Source organism: Eubalaena glacialis, chromosome 5, assembly GCF_028564815.1.
Source record: "Eubalaena glacialis isolate mEubGla1 chromosome 5, mEubGla1.1.hap2.+ XY, whole genome shotgun sequence".
Classification (NCBI taxonomy): Eukaryota; Metazoa; Chordata; class Mammalia; order Artiodactyla; family Balaenidae; genus Eubalaena; species Eubalaena glacialis.
Window position 1 is genome coordinate 121,031,307 of NC_083720.1, and position 18,167 is coordinate 121,049,473.

The 18,167-nt window shown below is 41.9% G+C and overlaps 1 protein-coding gene across 1 annotated transcript in view; it reads left to right on the top strand.

The window, feature by feature from the left end:
- Positions 1-18,167, top strand: part of ZNF827 (zinc finger protein 827) — a 175,825-nt gene that overhangs the window by 66,591 nt on the left and 91,067 nt on the right. Inside the window, exon 5 of the mRNA XM_061191626.1 lies at positions 4,742-4,975. Coding sequence (XP_061047609.1) covers positions 4,742-4,975 — 234 coding nt within the window. The remainder of the gene's footprint in view (positions 1-4,741; positions 4,976-18,167) is intronic.

Below are 18,167 nucleotides of genomic sequence, written 5' to 3' on the forward strand. Positions count from 1 at the left end.
TGCCTATTATTTTTTTAAAGTGTCTTATTACAGTTCTGTTAAATCTGGGTTGTACTAATAGTGCCAAATATCTTTTTTTTTTTTTTCTTAAGTCTTATGTAGCACATATTCTGACTAATGCTCCCAGAAGCTACTTATATCTTCAGAGAGCATTGGCTTCGTGGTTGCCCTCTCCAGCAGTTGGGATTTGCTTCTAGGGCCTCAGTAGTTTCTTATCTCTTTCCTAGGCTCACTTAGAATTTTTTAAAGTTTCAAAAATAAAAGATGGAAGCCTGAAGCATTTTTAAAAATATATAACCATTCACTTTATGTTGTTCCTACCCAAAGAATCAAAGTTACAGACTTAATAGACAGCACACCATTTATTTTTTATTATTATTATTTTTAAAAATTTTCTTTATTTTTTTGGCTGCATCGGGTCTTAGTTGCAGCATGCAGGATCTTTCGTTGCGGCGCACAGCCTTCTCTCTAGTTGTGGTGTGCTGGTTTTCTCTCTCTAGTTATGGCGCACGGGTTCCAGAGAGCGTGGGCTCTGTAGTTTGTGGCATGCAGGCTCTCTAGTTGAGGCACACGAGCTCAGTAGTTGTGGTACGCAAGCCTAGTTGCCCCGCGGCATGTGGGATCTTAGTTCCTTGACCAGGGATGGAACCTGTGTCCATGCATTGGAAGGTGGATTCTTTTTTTTAAATGATACAAATGAGCTTATTTGATTATTTATTTATTTATTTATTTATTTATTTATTTATTTATTTATTTATGGCTATGTTGGGTCTTCGTTTCTGTGCGAGGGCTTTCTTTAGTTGCGGCAAGTGGGGGCCACTCTTCATCACGGTGCGCGGGCCTCTCACTATCGCGACCTCTCTTGTTGCGGAGCACAGGCTCCAGATGCGCAGGCTCAGTAGTTGTGGCTCACGGGCCTAGTTGCTCTGCGGCATGTGGAATCTTCCCAGACCAGGGCTCGAACCCGTGTCCTCTGCATTGGCAGGCAGATTCTCAACCGCTGCGCCACCAGGGAAACCTGGATGGAGGATTCTTTACCACTGGACCACCAGGGAAGTCCCCTACAGCACACCGTTTAATTACACTATCGTGACTAACTTCAGATGCTCTTGGAAAGGGTTTTATGAAGGATTCTGGAAGAAAGGCTTAGGGTGAGAGAAGCTTTAGGAGGTGGCCAGCAACCACGCCCTCCTGCTGGAAGTGGTTGAAAGGGAAGAAATGTGCTAGATAAACAGAATCCTCTTAGGAACTACCTTCTGTAGAGGTCCAAAATACATGCTTGAAGATTGCTCTAGAGACTGTCTTTGTTCCCTTGGGCTCAGATGCCAATGGCACTGTCCCCAGAGGGCTAGATTTTCAGCACTTTCCTTGAGATTTTTCTGGGTTCCTCCTTTAGTAATGCCAGAGTCCCAGTGATCATTCAGAGACACCTCAGTAAGAGCTGTGGGGCAGTAGCAGAGCTTTTAACTTTATCTGGAAGGTCTTATCCCCAGTCTCATGATCAGACTTGAGGAAAGCACTTCCGATTGCCTTTGGTGGAATATTTTGGGATTTGTAGTTTTTGTTTACCACAGGTAATAATGGAGTGCCAACAGATGTCACTGATTTGTGACCAACGTATTATATTTATTCAACAAATACATGTTGAGCTCCTGCTATGTGCCAGGCCCAGTTCTAGGCACTCGAGATACATCAGCGTTAAAACAAAGATTATTGCCTTCATGAAGCCTACCTTTGAGTTGAAGGAATAGACCATAAATTGTTAACATAATAAATAAGAAAATTATGTAATATGGATTAGTCTTTAGGGCTGCCATAGTGAAATACCATAGACTGGGTGGCTTAAACAATAGAAATGTATTTCTCACCCTTCTGGAGGCTGGAGGTCCAAGATCAAGGTGCTGACAGGTTTGGTTTCTCCTGAGGCCTCTCCTTGGCTTGAAGATGGCTGCCTTCTTGCTCTGTCCCCACATGGTCTTTCCTCTGTGTGTGCACATCCTCTGTGTCTCTCTTATTCTCAGGACACAAGTCATATTGGATTAGGGCCACACCCTGATGGCCTCATTTAACCTAATTATCTCCCTATCTCCAAATACAGTCGCAGTGAGGGTTAGGGCTTCAACATTTGTATTTGGGGAGGTGGGGCATACACAATTCAATCCATAACAAGATGTTGTCTGGTGATAAGTATTTTGGATAAGAAGGAAAATTAAGGACTTCCCTGGCGGTCCAGTGGTTAAGACTTTGCCTTCCAATGCAGGGGGTGCAGGTTCAATCCCTGGTCGGGGAGCTAAGATCCCACATGCCTCGTGGCCAAAAAACCAAAACATAAAACAGAAGCAATATTGTAACGAATTCAATAAAGACTTTAAAAAAATTTATTGAAAAAAAAAAGGTGGGGGAAGACTTCCCTGGTGGTCCAGTGGTTAAGAATCCACCTTCCAATGCAAGGGACACGGGTTCGATCCCTGGTCGGGGAACTGAGATCCCACATGTCGCAGGGCAACTAAGACGCGCACCACAACTACTGAGCCCACGTGCTCCGGAGCCCACGTGCCACATCTAGAGAGCCTGTGCGCGGCAACGGAAGACCCCGCATACCGCAACAAAGACCCGACGCAGCCAAATAAATAAATGAATAAATATTTTTAAAAAAAAAGGAAAATTAGAGTAGGGTAAGAGAGTTTAGGGGACTGCGGGTACTGTGGGGTGGGCATCACAGTTTTGATCAGGGTGGTCGCGATCTTCATTGAGAAGGTGGTATTTTAGCAAAGACTTGAAGGTCAAGTTACATTCAGGTGTTGTTATAACACAGGGACCAGAGATGGAGGAGTGGTGTAGTGGAGATAGGCAGGGGACACAGGGTGGGCAGCCCGTGCACCTGGCTTCTTGTCTTAGCTCTTCATCTTTCTGGTAGTAAAACTTCCAAGTGTCACTTTAGCCCTCTGGGGTCCAGTTCCCAAATATGTTGGTCTGTGTGAACTTGTCACTCCAGCAGGGATATTCTTAGAAGGGCATGAGGTATAAAGAAAGGACTTTGTGTCTATGTATTGGCTGGAGGTAGATGGTGGGCAGGGGGTGATAGGCGTGCCCTTTGGGGATTTATTTTCATCCTTTTTGTTGTTGTTGTTGTTAAGCAAGAGTGGGCTTAAGGCTCAATCTTTTTTTTTTTATAAATTTATTTATTTATTTTTATTTGTTTATTTTTGGCTGCACTGGGTCTCTGTTGCTGCGCGTGGGCTTTTCTCTAGTTGCGGCGAGCGGGGGCTACTCTTCATTGCGGTGCGTGGGCTTCTCTTGTTGCGGCGCACGGGCTCTAGGCGTGCGGGCTTCAGTAGTTGCAGCATGAGGGCTCAGTAGTTGTGGCTCGCGGGCTCTAGGCACACGGCTTCAGTAGTTGTGGCGCGTGGGCTCAGTAGTTGTGGCTCACGGGCTCTAGGGCGCAGGCTCAGTGGTTGTGGCGCACGGGCTTAGCTGCTCCGTGGCATGTGGAATCTTCCCGGACCAGGGCTCAAACCCTTGTCCCCTACATTGGCAGGCGGATTCTTAACCACTGCACCACCAGAGAAGCCCAAGGCTCATTCTAAGAAGCATTTCTAAGAACTCTGTATTAGGATGAGATCTTGTTTCTTAAAATACCAGCACACCTAAATTAACCAACTTAAAGGTCCTACTATGTGGACTTTTAAAGGAGAGCAAGATGGCTGTGAAAGTGACAAGTGGTAAAAGAGGCTGCTAGTCTTCCTTCTTGGTTTTTCCCAAGAAATACCAGGAAGTAGTATGTAGCTCAGTGGGTGAAGGCCTGGTAAGGTGTAGCCAAGCCACAGAATCTATCCCATAATAGGCCAGTTAGCTCTGCCCTGACCACACACTCCACACCAGCCAACCATGCTAGAAATGGAAAAAGGACATTAGTGGAAAAACTGGTGAAATCTGAATAAAATCTGGAACTTAGATCATAGTAATGTGAATTTCTTCGTTCTGACAAATGCTCCATGGTGTTACGTAAGATGTTAACTTTAGGAAACACTGAGTAAAGGATGTATGGGAACTCTTTGACCCCTCTTTGCAACTTCTCTGCAAATCTAAAATTATTCCAAAATAAAATTTTTTTCTCTTAAAAATGCCCATTGTGGACTCGGAGATAACTTGGGTTACAGATATTGACCAGAAAGACAATGCCAAGTGCATGCCCCACTGTTTGTGGGACAGTGGCATCAGCTTATAATAAGGCAAAAGTGTTATATCTCCATTCTGAGCTTTTCTCTTTGGCAAATTCTCCATCCTCACCTGACCACCGCATTCTAGTTTTTTGCTTTGGTTTTTGCCTCTGACTCATGTTTATATTCAATATTTTATGGCAGGATAACTGTCTGAAAGCATTATTCTATAATAGGATTAGGTAGGGAGAGTGCTAATAGGTCAGAGAAGCAGCAGCATATACAGGAAAGAAGACACTGGAAACCAAAGAGAAAATGCCCAAACACTTTGTAGAGGCAGCACTTCCTAAAATATGATAGGTTCCAAAGATTCAGAAGCCCGCACTCTTCTAAGTCCTACGCTCATGGAGTGACTTGTATTTTTGTGCTCAGGGCTCAGCCTATTTTGATCGGGTTGTGGTCCCTCCTGTGTTAGCACGATGTGATCATGCATTGCATACTTCATTAAGTTGGGAACAGCTAAGAGTGGGACTGGCCTTTCATACATGTATATGTGTGTAATCCTTTTCTTCTTTTGACAGCTGCAAATCAGAAGGAGCCCATGAATCTTAATTTTAAAGTGAAAGAGGAACCTAAGGAAGAGGAGGCTCTAAGTGCCACGTTGCCTCGGTCCAACTATGTGTTCAGCCCAGAGTCTGAAGTGCCAGCCCCGAGCATCTCTGAGGACACACTTAAGCCCCAGGAAGCAAAGGGCAACGTACTAAGGCGGGATATGTCAGTCAAAGCAGCATCTGAACTTCTCATGAAACTATCAGGTACTTGATTTCTTCTAAAATATTCACATTCTGATACCATCACTTGCAAGCCACCTGGGCTGCTTCCTGCATGGGTTATAATTAGCCTGATGGCGGCAATATCACATTATGGCGGTGAATTCAGGAATGATTGGATTACTTGGCTAAAATTCCTGTGCTGTGTGTGAGTTTGTTTGCGGATGTCAGCCGTGTACCTGTCTTATTAAATACACTCCCCCTTTCCTGATTATGCCTGCAAATTGTTGGAAAACAGTGCTGTTTTCTAAGATGCTGTAGGTCATAATTTTAAATGGGTTCTAATGACATTCAAAGCACCTCTGTTAATTGATCAAAATAGCTATTCTTTCCTAATAGAGGACCTTGCACTGTTTGGTGTTTTTGTACTATATTCTTTAAGAACCATTATAATATTTTTCTGAACTTAATAAACCATTAAGATGGCACTTGAAGTGATTACCAATAGAGTAGCAATAAGATTTTATAAATAGAAAATCTCATAATGGAATGTTACAGTAATTAATCTACGTTCTTAAGGCAAACAAATAATTTTTATTAGTATCTAAATGTCATTTCAGCCTATCAAATGTTGGCAAAATGGGTTATAATTTGAAATTCATGTATTTTGGATTTTTTCCCACCCAGTCTCCTATCTGCCCCATGCCCTTCAGAACAGATAGAAATTTAGTGTGTTTTAAAATTCAAAGGTATGACTTTAAGAACATGGAAAGAAAAGTTATGTAAATAATAGTACTTACCAAGTCATATCCCATCCTTAGTTTGCTGCTGCTTAAAAATAATTTTTAGAGACTCTACTCAAAATACTAATATGAATCAAACACTGTTTTCAGTTTTGTAACTTGGTGTGCTTGGAGGATGAAAGCAAGATATGTATTAGGGAGACCCCTTCCCAGTGTAATTTCACCAGCAATTCTGTGTTTCTGGTTGACCAGTAGGTTGGAAAGTAAGAAATTAATAATTATTTACTTAGGGTTGTTGTATTAGAACAGTTGAAATTCCTGTATTTGCCAGTTGGTAGGGTTAAGAATTCTTTCCTTTGATGTTAATTTAAAACACGCTGGAACTTCCAGGGGACATGATTTGTTACAGATAAAGCATAATACAGTTATTACCTTGTCGCCCCATTTTTCTAAACTTCGCAGTGATAATGCAGCTTCTCCTGTGTAAATGGGAGTTCTAGCAAGATTGTGCTAATTGCTAAAAGCTGCAAGTTTAAAAAAATGATGTTCGAGCCCACATACTTTGAACCCTCCCTCCTGTGTCAAAAGGTCTTGGTGACATACACTAATCTGTCTGTTGGTTTTCCAGTCAATTCAGAGAGGTCACACAGCTCTCTAATGCTTCTCCCATAACATAGACTTTCACGCTTTTCCAACAGTGACTCCTATCCCCTCCTGGTGGTAAGATTCCAGTGTGCAATATTTCTATTTCAGAGTTTACTGTGCAGCCAACACTGAGAGTAGAGGAAGCTAGGGTGGCACCAAAAGATAATATGCAATAATGAGATTTCAGGAAAGATGTTCTCTAAGGAAAACATTTTATCTTAGTCCTTTTGGATGATGCAGTTTGAGACAATGAAGTATGAAATCATTTCCTAGGTAATAAGAGATTCCCAAAATAGAATATAGCTAGGCAGCCATGCACATTTAATGATATTTGTGGTCAGCAATGGCTCTTCTAAATGTTTATGTGGGGTGTTAGTGAGTACACGTGCTGTGGGGTTCGACAGTAGTTGAATCTGGAATTCCCTGGTCGTCCGGTGGTTAGGACTCCACGCTTTCACTGCCGAGGGCACGGGTTCCAACCCTGGTCAGGGAACTAAGAACCTGCAAGGTGTGTGGCGTGACCAAAAATTAAAAAAACAAAAACCAAAACAAAAAAGATAACAGTTGAATGGATGACATGGTCGTATTTCCAAAGGGCATCTGCCCTGCTTCATGCTGTGGAAATGAAAACTTGTTTGAAGACTAAGATAATTATTGTTTTGTCCTGAAAAAATTTTCCAGTATTCTGTATGCTTTGACTTAGGTCAAAGAAATATGCTTCACAGTCTCTACCTTCTAGATGCTTGTGGTCTAGTCAGAAGTCATCCAGGGCAATGGAATTCATTCAATCAGTGCTTTGCACTTGGAACTTCATACTGCTACAGTCTAGCAGACTGTGGTCACTAAACTGCGAAGAAGTTTCCAAGTCAGCCCTAAAAATAGGAATGTGACTTAAAAAAAAAACAAATGTCTTTTCATTCCGAAGCCGCAAGGTAAAGAGGACTCACCCTTTATTAGGGTTTCTAATCACGGGTGAATCGGTGCTCTTGGAAGAAGGAAGATGTTAGGAAAAAACCGCCTATGCTGTCTTTCCTCAAGTTATAATTTTAACAATTTCAATGTTTATGCCCTGAAAGCCATCTGAGGAAAGGACCTGTCAGTGTCTTCAGGCCCCCCTTTCCATGCTATTTCCATGCGTTTCTCAAAGCATCTGTGCAGGTAGTCAGGGCTGCTCCTCGCCTAATACCCCAAAGCCTTGATGCAGGCATTCCTGTGGGTGGGAGTCCCTGCCTTGCTAATTTTCATTTATGGTCTTCTGTCCCGCTGGGGAAAATCCATATGTTTAGGAAGAGTTAGGTGAGAAAAGTACGTCCCATGCATTATTATACATTTTTTTTCCTTCTTTCAGTTTTGACCCAAAGAATAGCTACCATGTGGAATCAGAGGATTTTTCATCTCTCTTACTTATTTCCTTGAGATTCAATGCTACGACCTGTCGTAGTTTAGGCCCTTTAGGTCTTTTCCTCGAATTAACAAGAGGAAACTAGTCAACCATTTGGCTGCCTCATTTCCGGTTTTAAATTAATTTATGTTAACTCCTTCACGATGGATGTTGGGCACATGGCCAGGTCAAATATCATGTGAAACTTTCCTAGGTGGAGAAACTTCTGTAGGCATATTGTTTTCCAAATTAACATGTATGTTTTCTGGGGAAAACACAGATGCGTTAACAACCAGGTGAAATTTTTCATTAACTGTGTGTTTAGGAAAATCTGAGTTTTCTTCTTTCCTATTTCCAGTTGTCAATTGGTCAGTCAAGTGCCTGACAGCTGGGCCAAGTAAATTGATTACCATAAAGAAAGCAACTCGCTCTAAGGAAACCACTGGGTGTCTGGGACTACTTGTTGTACGTGACATGAGAAAGCCGAGATAATCAGACTTTTCTGCTAAGTGTATATTTGCCAAAGATAATTCCCAGAAGTCTTGATTTAAGGAGGCCAAAATCCTGAAGTCCAATAGAGAGGCTAGGTTACATCAGACAGACTAAGAGAATCAAGTCAGTCTTAATCTCTGGTTTTGCAACGTCTAGTGACTCTGAAAACTTAGAGAACAGATGTGTTATCACAGATGTGATGTAATGCTCTAAGTGACCCAAAGTTTTATCTGCTCTGTCTCTGTTGTGCTTTAAGAGAAGTAGCTATATTGTAAATCAACTATACCTCAATAAAGAAAAAAGAGAAGTAGCTATGCTCAAAGAAACAAAGAAATGCCTTCTTCTACCTTGGTCGTGCATATATAAAATGTACCACATGTATAATTGAACCAAGAAGTAGTAGATAAGAATGCCATTTAAAAATATGAATCCCACAAAAAAGAAGTAGCTGGAAAGCTGAAGCTATTCAGAAACATTAATGAAAAATTAAACATTTAAATTGATCTAACATGGTAAATAAAACCTCACGTTAGACCTTGATTCAAAACACGTCTATTGTTTTTCATTTTTCTGTGCTCAAAGAGGGAAACTGCATCGATTTATATTCATTTCTGATTTATATTCATTTAGCCCCACCTAGTCTTGGAGAGAAATATAAATTATAATTGCCTCTTGTAGAGGAATCCAGGCAGGTCCTGGATTTGAAATACATAGGGATGTAGGGTTCAGGGAATCACCTACGTAAGAAAGGGCTTTAGTGCAGAGATATTTAGAAGCAGGTAACTTGGCTAGGATGAAGTTTTAAGGTGAATTCAATCTCCGAGGTGAACTGAAGCAGAGAGGAAAGGTACCCAGAGATTGACTTTGTGAACAGTTTTAATTGGGGCCCTTTGGGTTGTAAGTAACAAATCCTCTTCAGCTAGTTTAGGCAGGAAAGAGGAATTTAATGGAAGGTGCAGGTTTGGGGTTGACTTCTGGAATGAACCCAAAGCTAGGGATGCAGCAGGGTGTCAGGCGTCCCATGAAGCCGGAGACTGGAAGACCGTATGGAGCCCAGGAGGTCCCTGCCCAACCCTGCTTCTCTGCTCATACAGATGGACTTTTTCTGATATCCAGCCCACATGGTAGAACATGACAATTGCCATCAGCTTCTGAGTATACCCCTTGTTCAAAAGAGCAGCTAAACAGAAATGTCTTTTTTTTTTTTTTTTAAAGATTTTTTTGATGTGGACCATTTTTAAAGTCGTTATTGAATTTGTTACAATACTGCTTCTGTTTTATGTTTTGCTTTTTTTTGGCCGTGAGGCATGTGGGATCTTAGCTCCCTGAATCAAACCTGCACTCCCTGCATTGGAAGGCAAAATCTTAACCACTGGACCGCCAAGGAAGTCCCTAAACAGAAATGTCTTAATCCCAATCCCAAATTCCAGCTGATCGCCTCAGCTCCAATTGGGGCCCACCAGTGGAAACTTCTGCTGTATCTAGGAATAAGGGCATGTTGAGCAGACATGGCTGCTGTCATGTAGGATTGCTAGGAGGAGAAGAATCCCCAGAAACGCACCTTGGATGGGCAAGAGTGAGGGTAGTGTGAGACCAGGAAGATAAGCAATACGTCTGAACCCCGAAAGTTCGAGGAGCAGATTATGGTCATTGCTGTTAATTAAATATTGAATGTAAATGTGTTTTGGCCTTTGGGTGATGCTTGCCTTTCCTTTCTGGTGGAGAAGACTGCCCAGCCAGGACTCAGCCTACCCAGCAGCAACTCTGTATGTGCTGAGGCCCTGCTTCTAAGTGTGGTCCCCAGACCAACAGAATCAGCATGAGTTGGAGAAGATAGGGAGGTGATAGAAATGCAAATCCTTGAGCTCTACTGGGGACCCAGCTGAAACTCTCGAGTTCTTTGTAAGCCCTACAAGTGATTCTGAAAGCTAAGTTTTGGGAAGCACTGTGCTGAGGAAATGGTTAATTAGAGAAATAAGTTTGGTCCATCCAAAAAAAGAGTGCCTTGGGTTGAAACTGACAGAGAAGAAAGCTCTCTTTTTTTTTTTTTTTTTTAATTTTTTTAAATTATTTATTTATTTATTTATTTTTGGCTGCGTTGGGTCTTCGTTTCTGTGCGTGGGCTTTCTCTAGTTGTGGCAAGTGGGGGCCACTCTTCATCGCGGTGCGCGGGCCTCTCACTATCGCGGCCTCTCTTGTTGCGGAGCACAGGCTCCAGACGTGCAGGCTCAGTAGTTGTGGCACACGGGCTTAGTTGCTCCGCGGCATGTGGGATCTTCCCAGACCAGGGCTCGAACCCGTGTCCCCTGCATTGGCAGGCAGATTCTCAACCACTGCGCCACCAGGGAAGCCCAGAAAGCTCTCTTAAATGCACATTTTGCCTTTTAAAAAGAATCATCTGTCTTCAGTGGAGGTTCTTTTTCATTTATTAGGAAATAATGGTATCTGGGAACCTTTTTTAGAAGGGTACGTGTACCTAATAAATCAAGATAGCGTTGGTTGTTAGCCTCAGATAATGCTGCTTTTTTCCCATGTGCTTTGCTGTTAAATTTCAGGATTATTCCTGGGCAACGTGTGCATTCCTTTAGGAGGGAAAAGCTCCCCACCCTCAGCTCCAACAAATCCAAGGTCACGTCGGAGACTCTGCTGTTCTAAAGAATTCCTTGAGATAAAGTAGGGATTTTAGCTAAATAAGTTCTCAGGGCAAAAACTATTCACTGTTCTATTTGATATTTCTCCCTTGGAAAATGATAGTCTATCAAACTTTTTTTTTTTATTTTTTTTATTTATTTATGGCTGTGTTGGGTCTCCGTTTCTATGCGAGGGCTTTCTCTAGTTGCGGCGAGCGGGGGCCACTCTTCATTGTGGTGCGCGGGCCTGTCACTGTCGCGGCCTCTCTTGTTGCGGAGCACAGACTCCAGACGCGCAGGCTCAGCAATTGTGGCTCACGGGCCCAGTTGCTCCGCGGCGTGTGGGATCTTCCCAGACCAGGGCTCGAACCTGTGTCCCCTACATTGGCAGGCAGATTCTCAACCACTGCGCCACCAGGGACGCCCCTATCAAACTTTATAAGCTATGACTTCAGTAGTTATCTGCAAGGATGGAAAATAGGTGTCTTCAGTTTATATTAATGTCATCTCTCGTTTCCCTCCTTCAAACTTACGGGTTATTTAATTGAATGGTGGAAAGAACCTGGGAGGCCTAGTTTTACCTAGTTCCTGTGATTCTCCTTGCTTACAGTGGAAAGTAGAGTACACTCCTAAAGTGAACAGGTGGACATGTTAGCCAACTATAAAAGAGTTAAAGAGTAATTTAGAAGCATCAGTAAAAAAAGTATTTTATTTATTTTATTAATGTTGTCTATTTATCCCGTTGTCAAATAGCTGGTGCTGAGGAATTTGAAAGCATGAAAATGTCAAAATGGCCTAATCTAATCAGTCTGCAATTGAAAAATGCTTTTTTTCACTTCAGCTTTTTTCGAGCACCTAGAGAAACCTACTGAACCCAGTACTCTACTTTTCTAATGATATATATATATATATATATATATATATATATATATATATATATTTTAGATTGTTATGTCTCAGAGGGGACTTCCAGACTGCTTTTTTAAATACCATCCCACTTTCTCAACATCTTTATTGAGATATAATTCACATACCATAAAATTTACCTATTTAAAGTGTACAGTTCGGTGGTTTTTAGTATATTGACAGAGTTGTGCAATCATCACCACGTCTAATTACAGAACATTTTCATCCCCCCCAAAAAGAAACTTTATATCCATTAGCACTCACTCTTTACCTCCCGTCTCCACCAAATACTCTCCCAGCTCCTAATCTACTGCCTCTCAATAGATTTTCGTATTGTGGACATTCCACATGAATGTAATTACCCAAGAAGTGTCTTCTTCCACTTAGCGTAATGTTTTCAAAGCTCATCTATGTTGTAACATGCATCAGCACTTTATTCCTTTTTATGGCTGAATAATATTCCATCGGATATTATTGGAATGGATATACCAATAATGCAATACTAATTTTATACATGGTATAAAATGGATATACCACATTTTGTTTATCCATTCATCCATTGTTGAACATTCGGGTTGTTGCCCAACTTTTGCTGATAAGAACATGTGAAGTTTTTGTGTAGACATATGTTTTGTTTCTTTTGGGTATATAGCTCAAAGTGGAATTCCTGGGTCAAATGGTAACTCTACGTTTAACATTTTGAGGAACTGCCAAGCTGTTTCGCAAAGCAGCTGCACCATTTTATATCCCCACAGCAATGGATGGGAGTTTGAATTCTTCCACATCCTTGCCAAAAGTTGTTATTGTCTGTCTTTTTTATTATAGCCCTCATGCTGGGTGTGAGCTAGTATCTCATTGTGATTTTGATTTGCATTTCCCTGATGACTAATAATGGTGAGCATATTTTCATGTGCTTATTGGCCATTTGTATATCTTTCCTGGAGAGATGTTTACTCAAGTTATTTTCCAACTTTTTAATTGAGTTATTTGTCTTTTTACTTTTGAGTTGTAAAAGTTCCTTATGTATTCCGGATGTAAGTCTCTTATAGGATGTATGATTTGCAAATATTATACTTTCTCTCATTCTGCTGATTGTCTTTTCACTTTCTTGATGGTATTATTTGCAGCGCAAAAGGTTTTAATTATAATCCAATTTATCTCTCTTTTCTTTTGTTGCTTGTTGCTTGTGATAATTAGGCAATCATCACATTTCCATAATTCCAAAAATTGGGTAAAAAAATGAAGACTTGTTTAACATTAACATGAAAGCCTGTCTTTATGTATATTAGCACCATATTTAGTTTTCAGCTATAAAGCCTATGAAACCTAACTTGACTTCCCTGATTTCTGTTTTTGCTATAGCATTATTCTGTACTTCAGTTGATGGCAAAGGATATTCATATGTCAACTTTTTAAATGACTTTTAATGAATATCACCAACAGTGGTCTTACAACTAATAAGGAGATCACTTTGTCATTGCCATATATATCCTAAGCTACTCTCAGGATATACGTGTGTGTGTGTATACACACATGCACACACATACACAGAAACCCATAACTGGGGGAGTTAAATCATAAATAAGCAATTAGACTCTTTTTTTAGCACTTGAAAACTCAGTGAGAATTGCAGATGTTTGGAGTGCAGAAACTCTTATATAAACAGAGAATAGATCACTTTAATAAGATAAAAATGTAACCTGTGTATATATCCAGAGAATTCCTTTCCTGAAGGTCTAGATTTTATTAAGCTCAGAGGGTATACCTTGGTGTTATTTATCTGGTTGTTTAGACAGGACAGAGTGGGAAATAGCTGTATGCAGCTCTGGAAGGGCCATTCTCTTCCCAGCAAGAAGAGGGGACTTGCTTCTAACAGGAGCTCCCACCATAACTGGTGTTACCTTCACCCTTTGACTAGTAAGTGCCCTTCTATTTATCTTGGGATTCCACACACAGCTTCCAAATCCCCGAGCCCATATACCTGAGTGGCGGCTTCTGCTTCCCTCACCTCCCGGGGGAGGTCTCTGGGCTCACACCCCAGGCCAGCGCCTCTGCGCCTCCTTTTCCCCTTAGAGCCCTCACCCTTTGGCCACCCTTTTGCTTTCTTGACCCGGCTTCCTTCACCTCCCACACTGAGGCCTGGGCCTCAGAAAGGCCGGACTCAAAAGGGCTCTTGTTTTACTATCATCTCCCCGGTGCAGGGCACATATGTTAATATAGCTACAAAAATTTGTATTGGCCTGTTTCAGAAACCAGGCAAAAGCTCAGAAAGGAATTTCATAGGCTCCACCTTCATTACAGATGCCGTTTCTGTTTGGCTGGACTGGGGGATGGAAGGCTGTAAGGCAAGGGGTGCAAGGTGGGGTTGGGCGTGGTGAAGGGGTTCCAGATCCTTTACAATACTGAGCAAAATAACTGAGAATGACGCCTAGGAGATGTGATCGCAGTCGGCCTAGCGTGCCCGTCTCCTGTATTCCTGTGTCATTTTCTGTTTTCTGATAGAAATAAAAAAAACATTTCTACAGACATTACACATGACACAAACAGTAGCACAGAGAGGCCATTAGTAAGTACTATTTGATGGTGACAACTCTTAACAAGAAGCTTTATTTTCTGAGGGAGCCGATGGCAGTGTGAATGCAAATATTTGTGCAACTAGTCAAACATTCTGTTCCATTTTTCTCTCAGAGGACCAATTTCCCTGCCAGGTAGAAGCTGTGCATCTTGTCACTGCATTAGAATCTCTTACACCACTCTTCGCTTTTTATGGCTCCTCCCCTCAGACTCTTTGGCTGTATATTACCACAGTTATGGTCTTGTGAGGGAGAGCACGGTCATTATTTTCCTCAGTGAGAGATCTAAAACATTCTCATTCCACGATGGTTTTTCTTCTCATTGCCGTATTAACCCTTAACCTTTACCTTATCCATGTCAAAGAAGGGGAACATTTGCATGTATAATTAAACCCCATGGCTTCTGTGCCCATCTGGCTACAGGCTGGTATCACAGCCCTACCTCTGGAGAAGGGAATCCTGTGTCCTCTGCTGAGTGGCCACATCCCACCGTCCCACTGAGCAGCCACATTGAGCACCGGAAGATACACACAGGGTGAGACTGATGGAGCCCATTGCCATTGGGCCGGGGAGTGTCTACATTAGCCCAAGAACGGAAAACTTTCCTGAAGAGAACTATTTCTCCCTTTTGGCTTCTGTTACTCTTATAGGAAGATGAAGGCTTGAAGAGCGGTATTTTCTCATTATCAAAGTGCGAGAACCTACGACATTCTTGGTCTTCTTCCTAATAAGTCTTCTATTTACTCCACCCATGTATACATTTTCCCCATATTTAGGCCATCTTGAGTTCGTGCTCAGAGTTGATTTACTTCCCGTTTTCTAAATATGGGATAGCAGCTGGATTCGAGCACATTTCCTGGTTTCTCATGGCTTCCACATGCTTGTATCACTTATCTTCACAGCTGGAGAAGTGGGGGGCAATGTTAGAATATACATGTGACCCACCATCTCTTATCTTATGTCCAGAATCAAGTGGTGAGGATCACTGTTTAAAGAATACATCACGAACTTGTTCCCTTACTTCCTCTGACTGCCAACCTTAGCCCCGTAAACCCACCTAAACACACACACACACACACACACACACACACACGCATGCTTCTCTCCTGTCGCTACCAAAACTCTTCCTACTGTTTCGGAGTCGGAGCAATCAGGGGGACAGCCTTTCTGGAGGCTTCCTGTGGTCCACGTCCGTGTTGCCAAAGGTATATTTAATAGCCCTCTGGTCGAGAGGGAGAGAGACACTTAGCAGAGCTGAAGGATTAATGGGACGAAAGGTGAAATGGCAGTGATTTGTGGGACTTACTTACCTTGGAAGCAGAATCATTGTGCCTCACTCCACCTTTAAATAGTGGCAGAAATCTTCACTTGGGATTCATCAGTGCTCACATAGCCAACCTATTGTGTGTTATGTAGATAATTTTTTTCTGCACTTATTTTTTGAAAGCTGTAGAATAAAGAAGAAAACTGGGGACTCGGGATAATTTAATCGAGACAGATGGTTGTCTCCTTTCAATCACTTGTATTAAAACCTTCATTCTTGGGACTTTCCTGGTGGCGCAGTGGTTAAGAATCTGCCTACCAATGCAGGGGACACGGGTTCTATCCCTGGTCCGGGAAGATCCCACATGCCTCAGAGCAACTAAGCCCATGTGCCACAACTACTGAGCCTGTGTGCCACAGCTACTGAAGCCCGTGCACCTAGAGCCCGTGCTCTGCAGCAAGAGAAGCCCCCGCACACCGCAACGAAGAGTAGCCCCCGTTCACCGCAACTACAGAAAGCCCGCATGCAGCAACGAAGACCCAATGCAACCAAAAATAAATAAATAAATAAAATTAATTCTTAAAAAAAAACTTTATTTTTTTATTTATCTTTATTTAAAAAATTTTTTTTCAAAACAAAACATTTTATTGAAGTATAGTTGATTTACAATGTTGTGTTAGTTTCAGGTGTACAGCAAAGTGATTCGGTTATACATATATATATGTACATCTATTCTTTTTTAGATTCTTTTCCATTATAGATTATTGCAAGATATTGAGTAAAGTTCCCTGTGCTATACAGTAAGTCCTTGCTGGTTATCTATTTTATACATTGTAGTGTGTATGTTTATTCCACCCTAATACTGTATAACATAGTTTCTCCTAAAAAACGTTGTTCATATTAGAAAGATTTTCCTATGTGACTCCTCAGCTTTCTTGGAGATGCCCAGGGCTGAAGTCCTCACCCCGTGTGTAACAGGGAGAGATCAAGCCTGAGGGCCTACTTCTCAGTTAGGGGTCCCGCCTCCTCGTCCCCCTGCTCCTGGTTGACTGTTCGTCACTCTTCACCACCTGCACTAGAGAGGACACAGGAACAGAGAGAGGAAGGGACATTAAGATGAGTCACTTACGTTACTTGCAAGTAGCTTTGATTTTTAAAACATTTGGAAAAGAAGGTTGTAACCCAGCTAAAATGCATTCGGAGACTATCTGTGCACTCCATGTCTCCAAGAAGTATGAGGAATTAGAGCCCAGAGGGAACGTTTCCCACTGTCACATGGTCTGGTTCCCCACTCCAAGGTTTCCCACAGGCATGGTACCAAGGATGTTGCCCCATCGTAAGCAGAGGCTCATGTATCATTGGCCATGAGGGCTTTGATTTTTGGCAAAAGTTTGTAAAGGGGGTTAAGTGAACTCTGTACCTTAGCTCTTCTCTACTTCTCATCATAGCTTTCCTTTTCTTCTTTATGGTGTTTCTTTTTGTTGTTGTTGTTTTCGTTCATGTACTCATTCATTCAGCACTATTTATTGGGCCCTACTATTTTCTAAGCCCCATTTTGGGCACTAGGGACACCAAGGTGAACAAGACAGTGTCCTCTCCTGCATGAGCCTGCGTTCTCTTCCCACCCCATCCACCGCCGCCCATGCTCACTCTGGGTCGTGCCTGGGTTCCAGTCTCTGTTATTATGCAGTGTTCTGCTTTCTGCACCATCTTACCAGCCCTTCCCTGCCTGCTGGAAACATTGACCGATGGAAGAAAAGCAGTCAGGGCTTCTCAACAGAGATATCCTTGGGACACGATTCAGTAATATTTAGCACCACCTAAGAAAAGCATTTTAAACTTGTCTGCATATACTAAAGCCCTTTTACCATCTGTTAGTGGAAAATATTTAAAAGTTTGGTAAGACTCTCAGTTATTGAAATAAAACTCTTCATTTGCTCCTTCCTCTCCTTGAGCATTAAACACTCCCACTTCCTCCCTGAGCGTCAAGCAATGGCCAACCCATCACTGGACAGAGATGGATCTTGTTTTTTGGTCATTTTTTTATGTCAGCAGGAATTCTGCTGAATCTTTCAGGAGTTCTGTTTAAAATCTACATGCACACACCCCCCCCCACCCTTCCTGCATTCAGGTTCATAGAAAGATATATAAAGGCCTATTAATCACAACAGATGAGGTGGACAGGACTTAGATTTATTAAATGGCAAAGGATAATGATGTTAAATCGCTTTAGGCTTAGATCAGATACTTTAATTGACCCTTTTTTTCTTTTTTTAATGTGAGACAAGAAGAGTATATTCTGGACGTTAGATGAAAAATAGGTTAATTTTTAAAAAATGAGATCATTTGGAACGTTACCAAATGGCAGACATACAGTTTAAATGCACATCTTTAGCTAATTCCTCATGAAATCATCAAATGAAAAGAAAACAAGACGATTGGGAGAGGTTTTACTTTTAACACCAGGACACTCAGAGTTCAACAGGTAATGACTGGACCCCTCCACGTCGTCTGCTGGTTGGAGAAGCTGATCTTCTGGAGCCCCCAGTGACTCAAGGATTTTAATTCTTGTCTTTGGGACAAAAGTGAAATTGAAGGCAGCA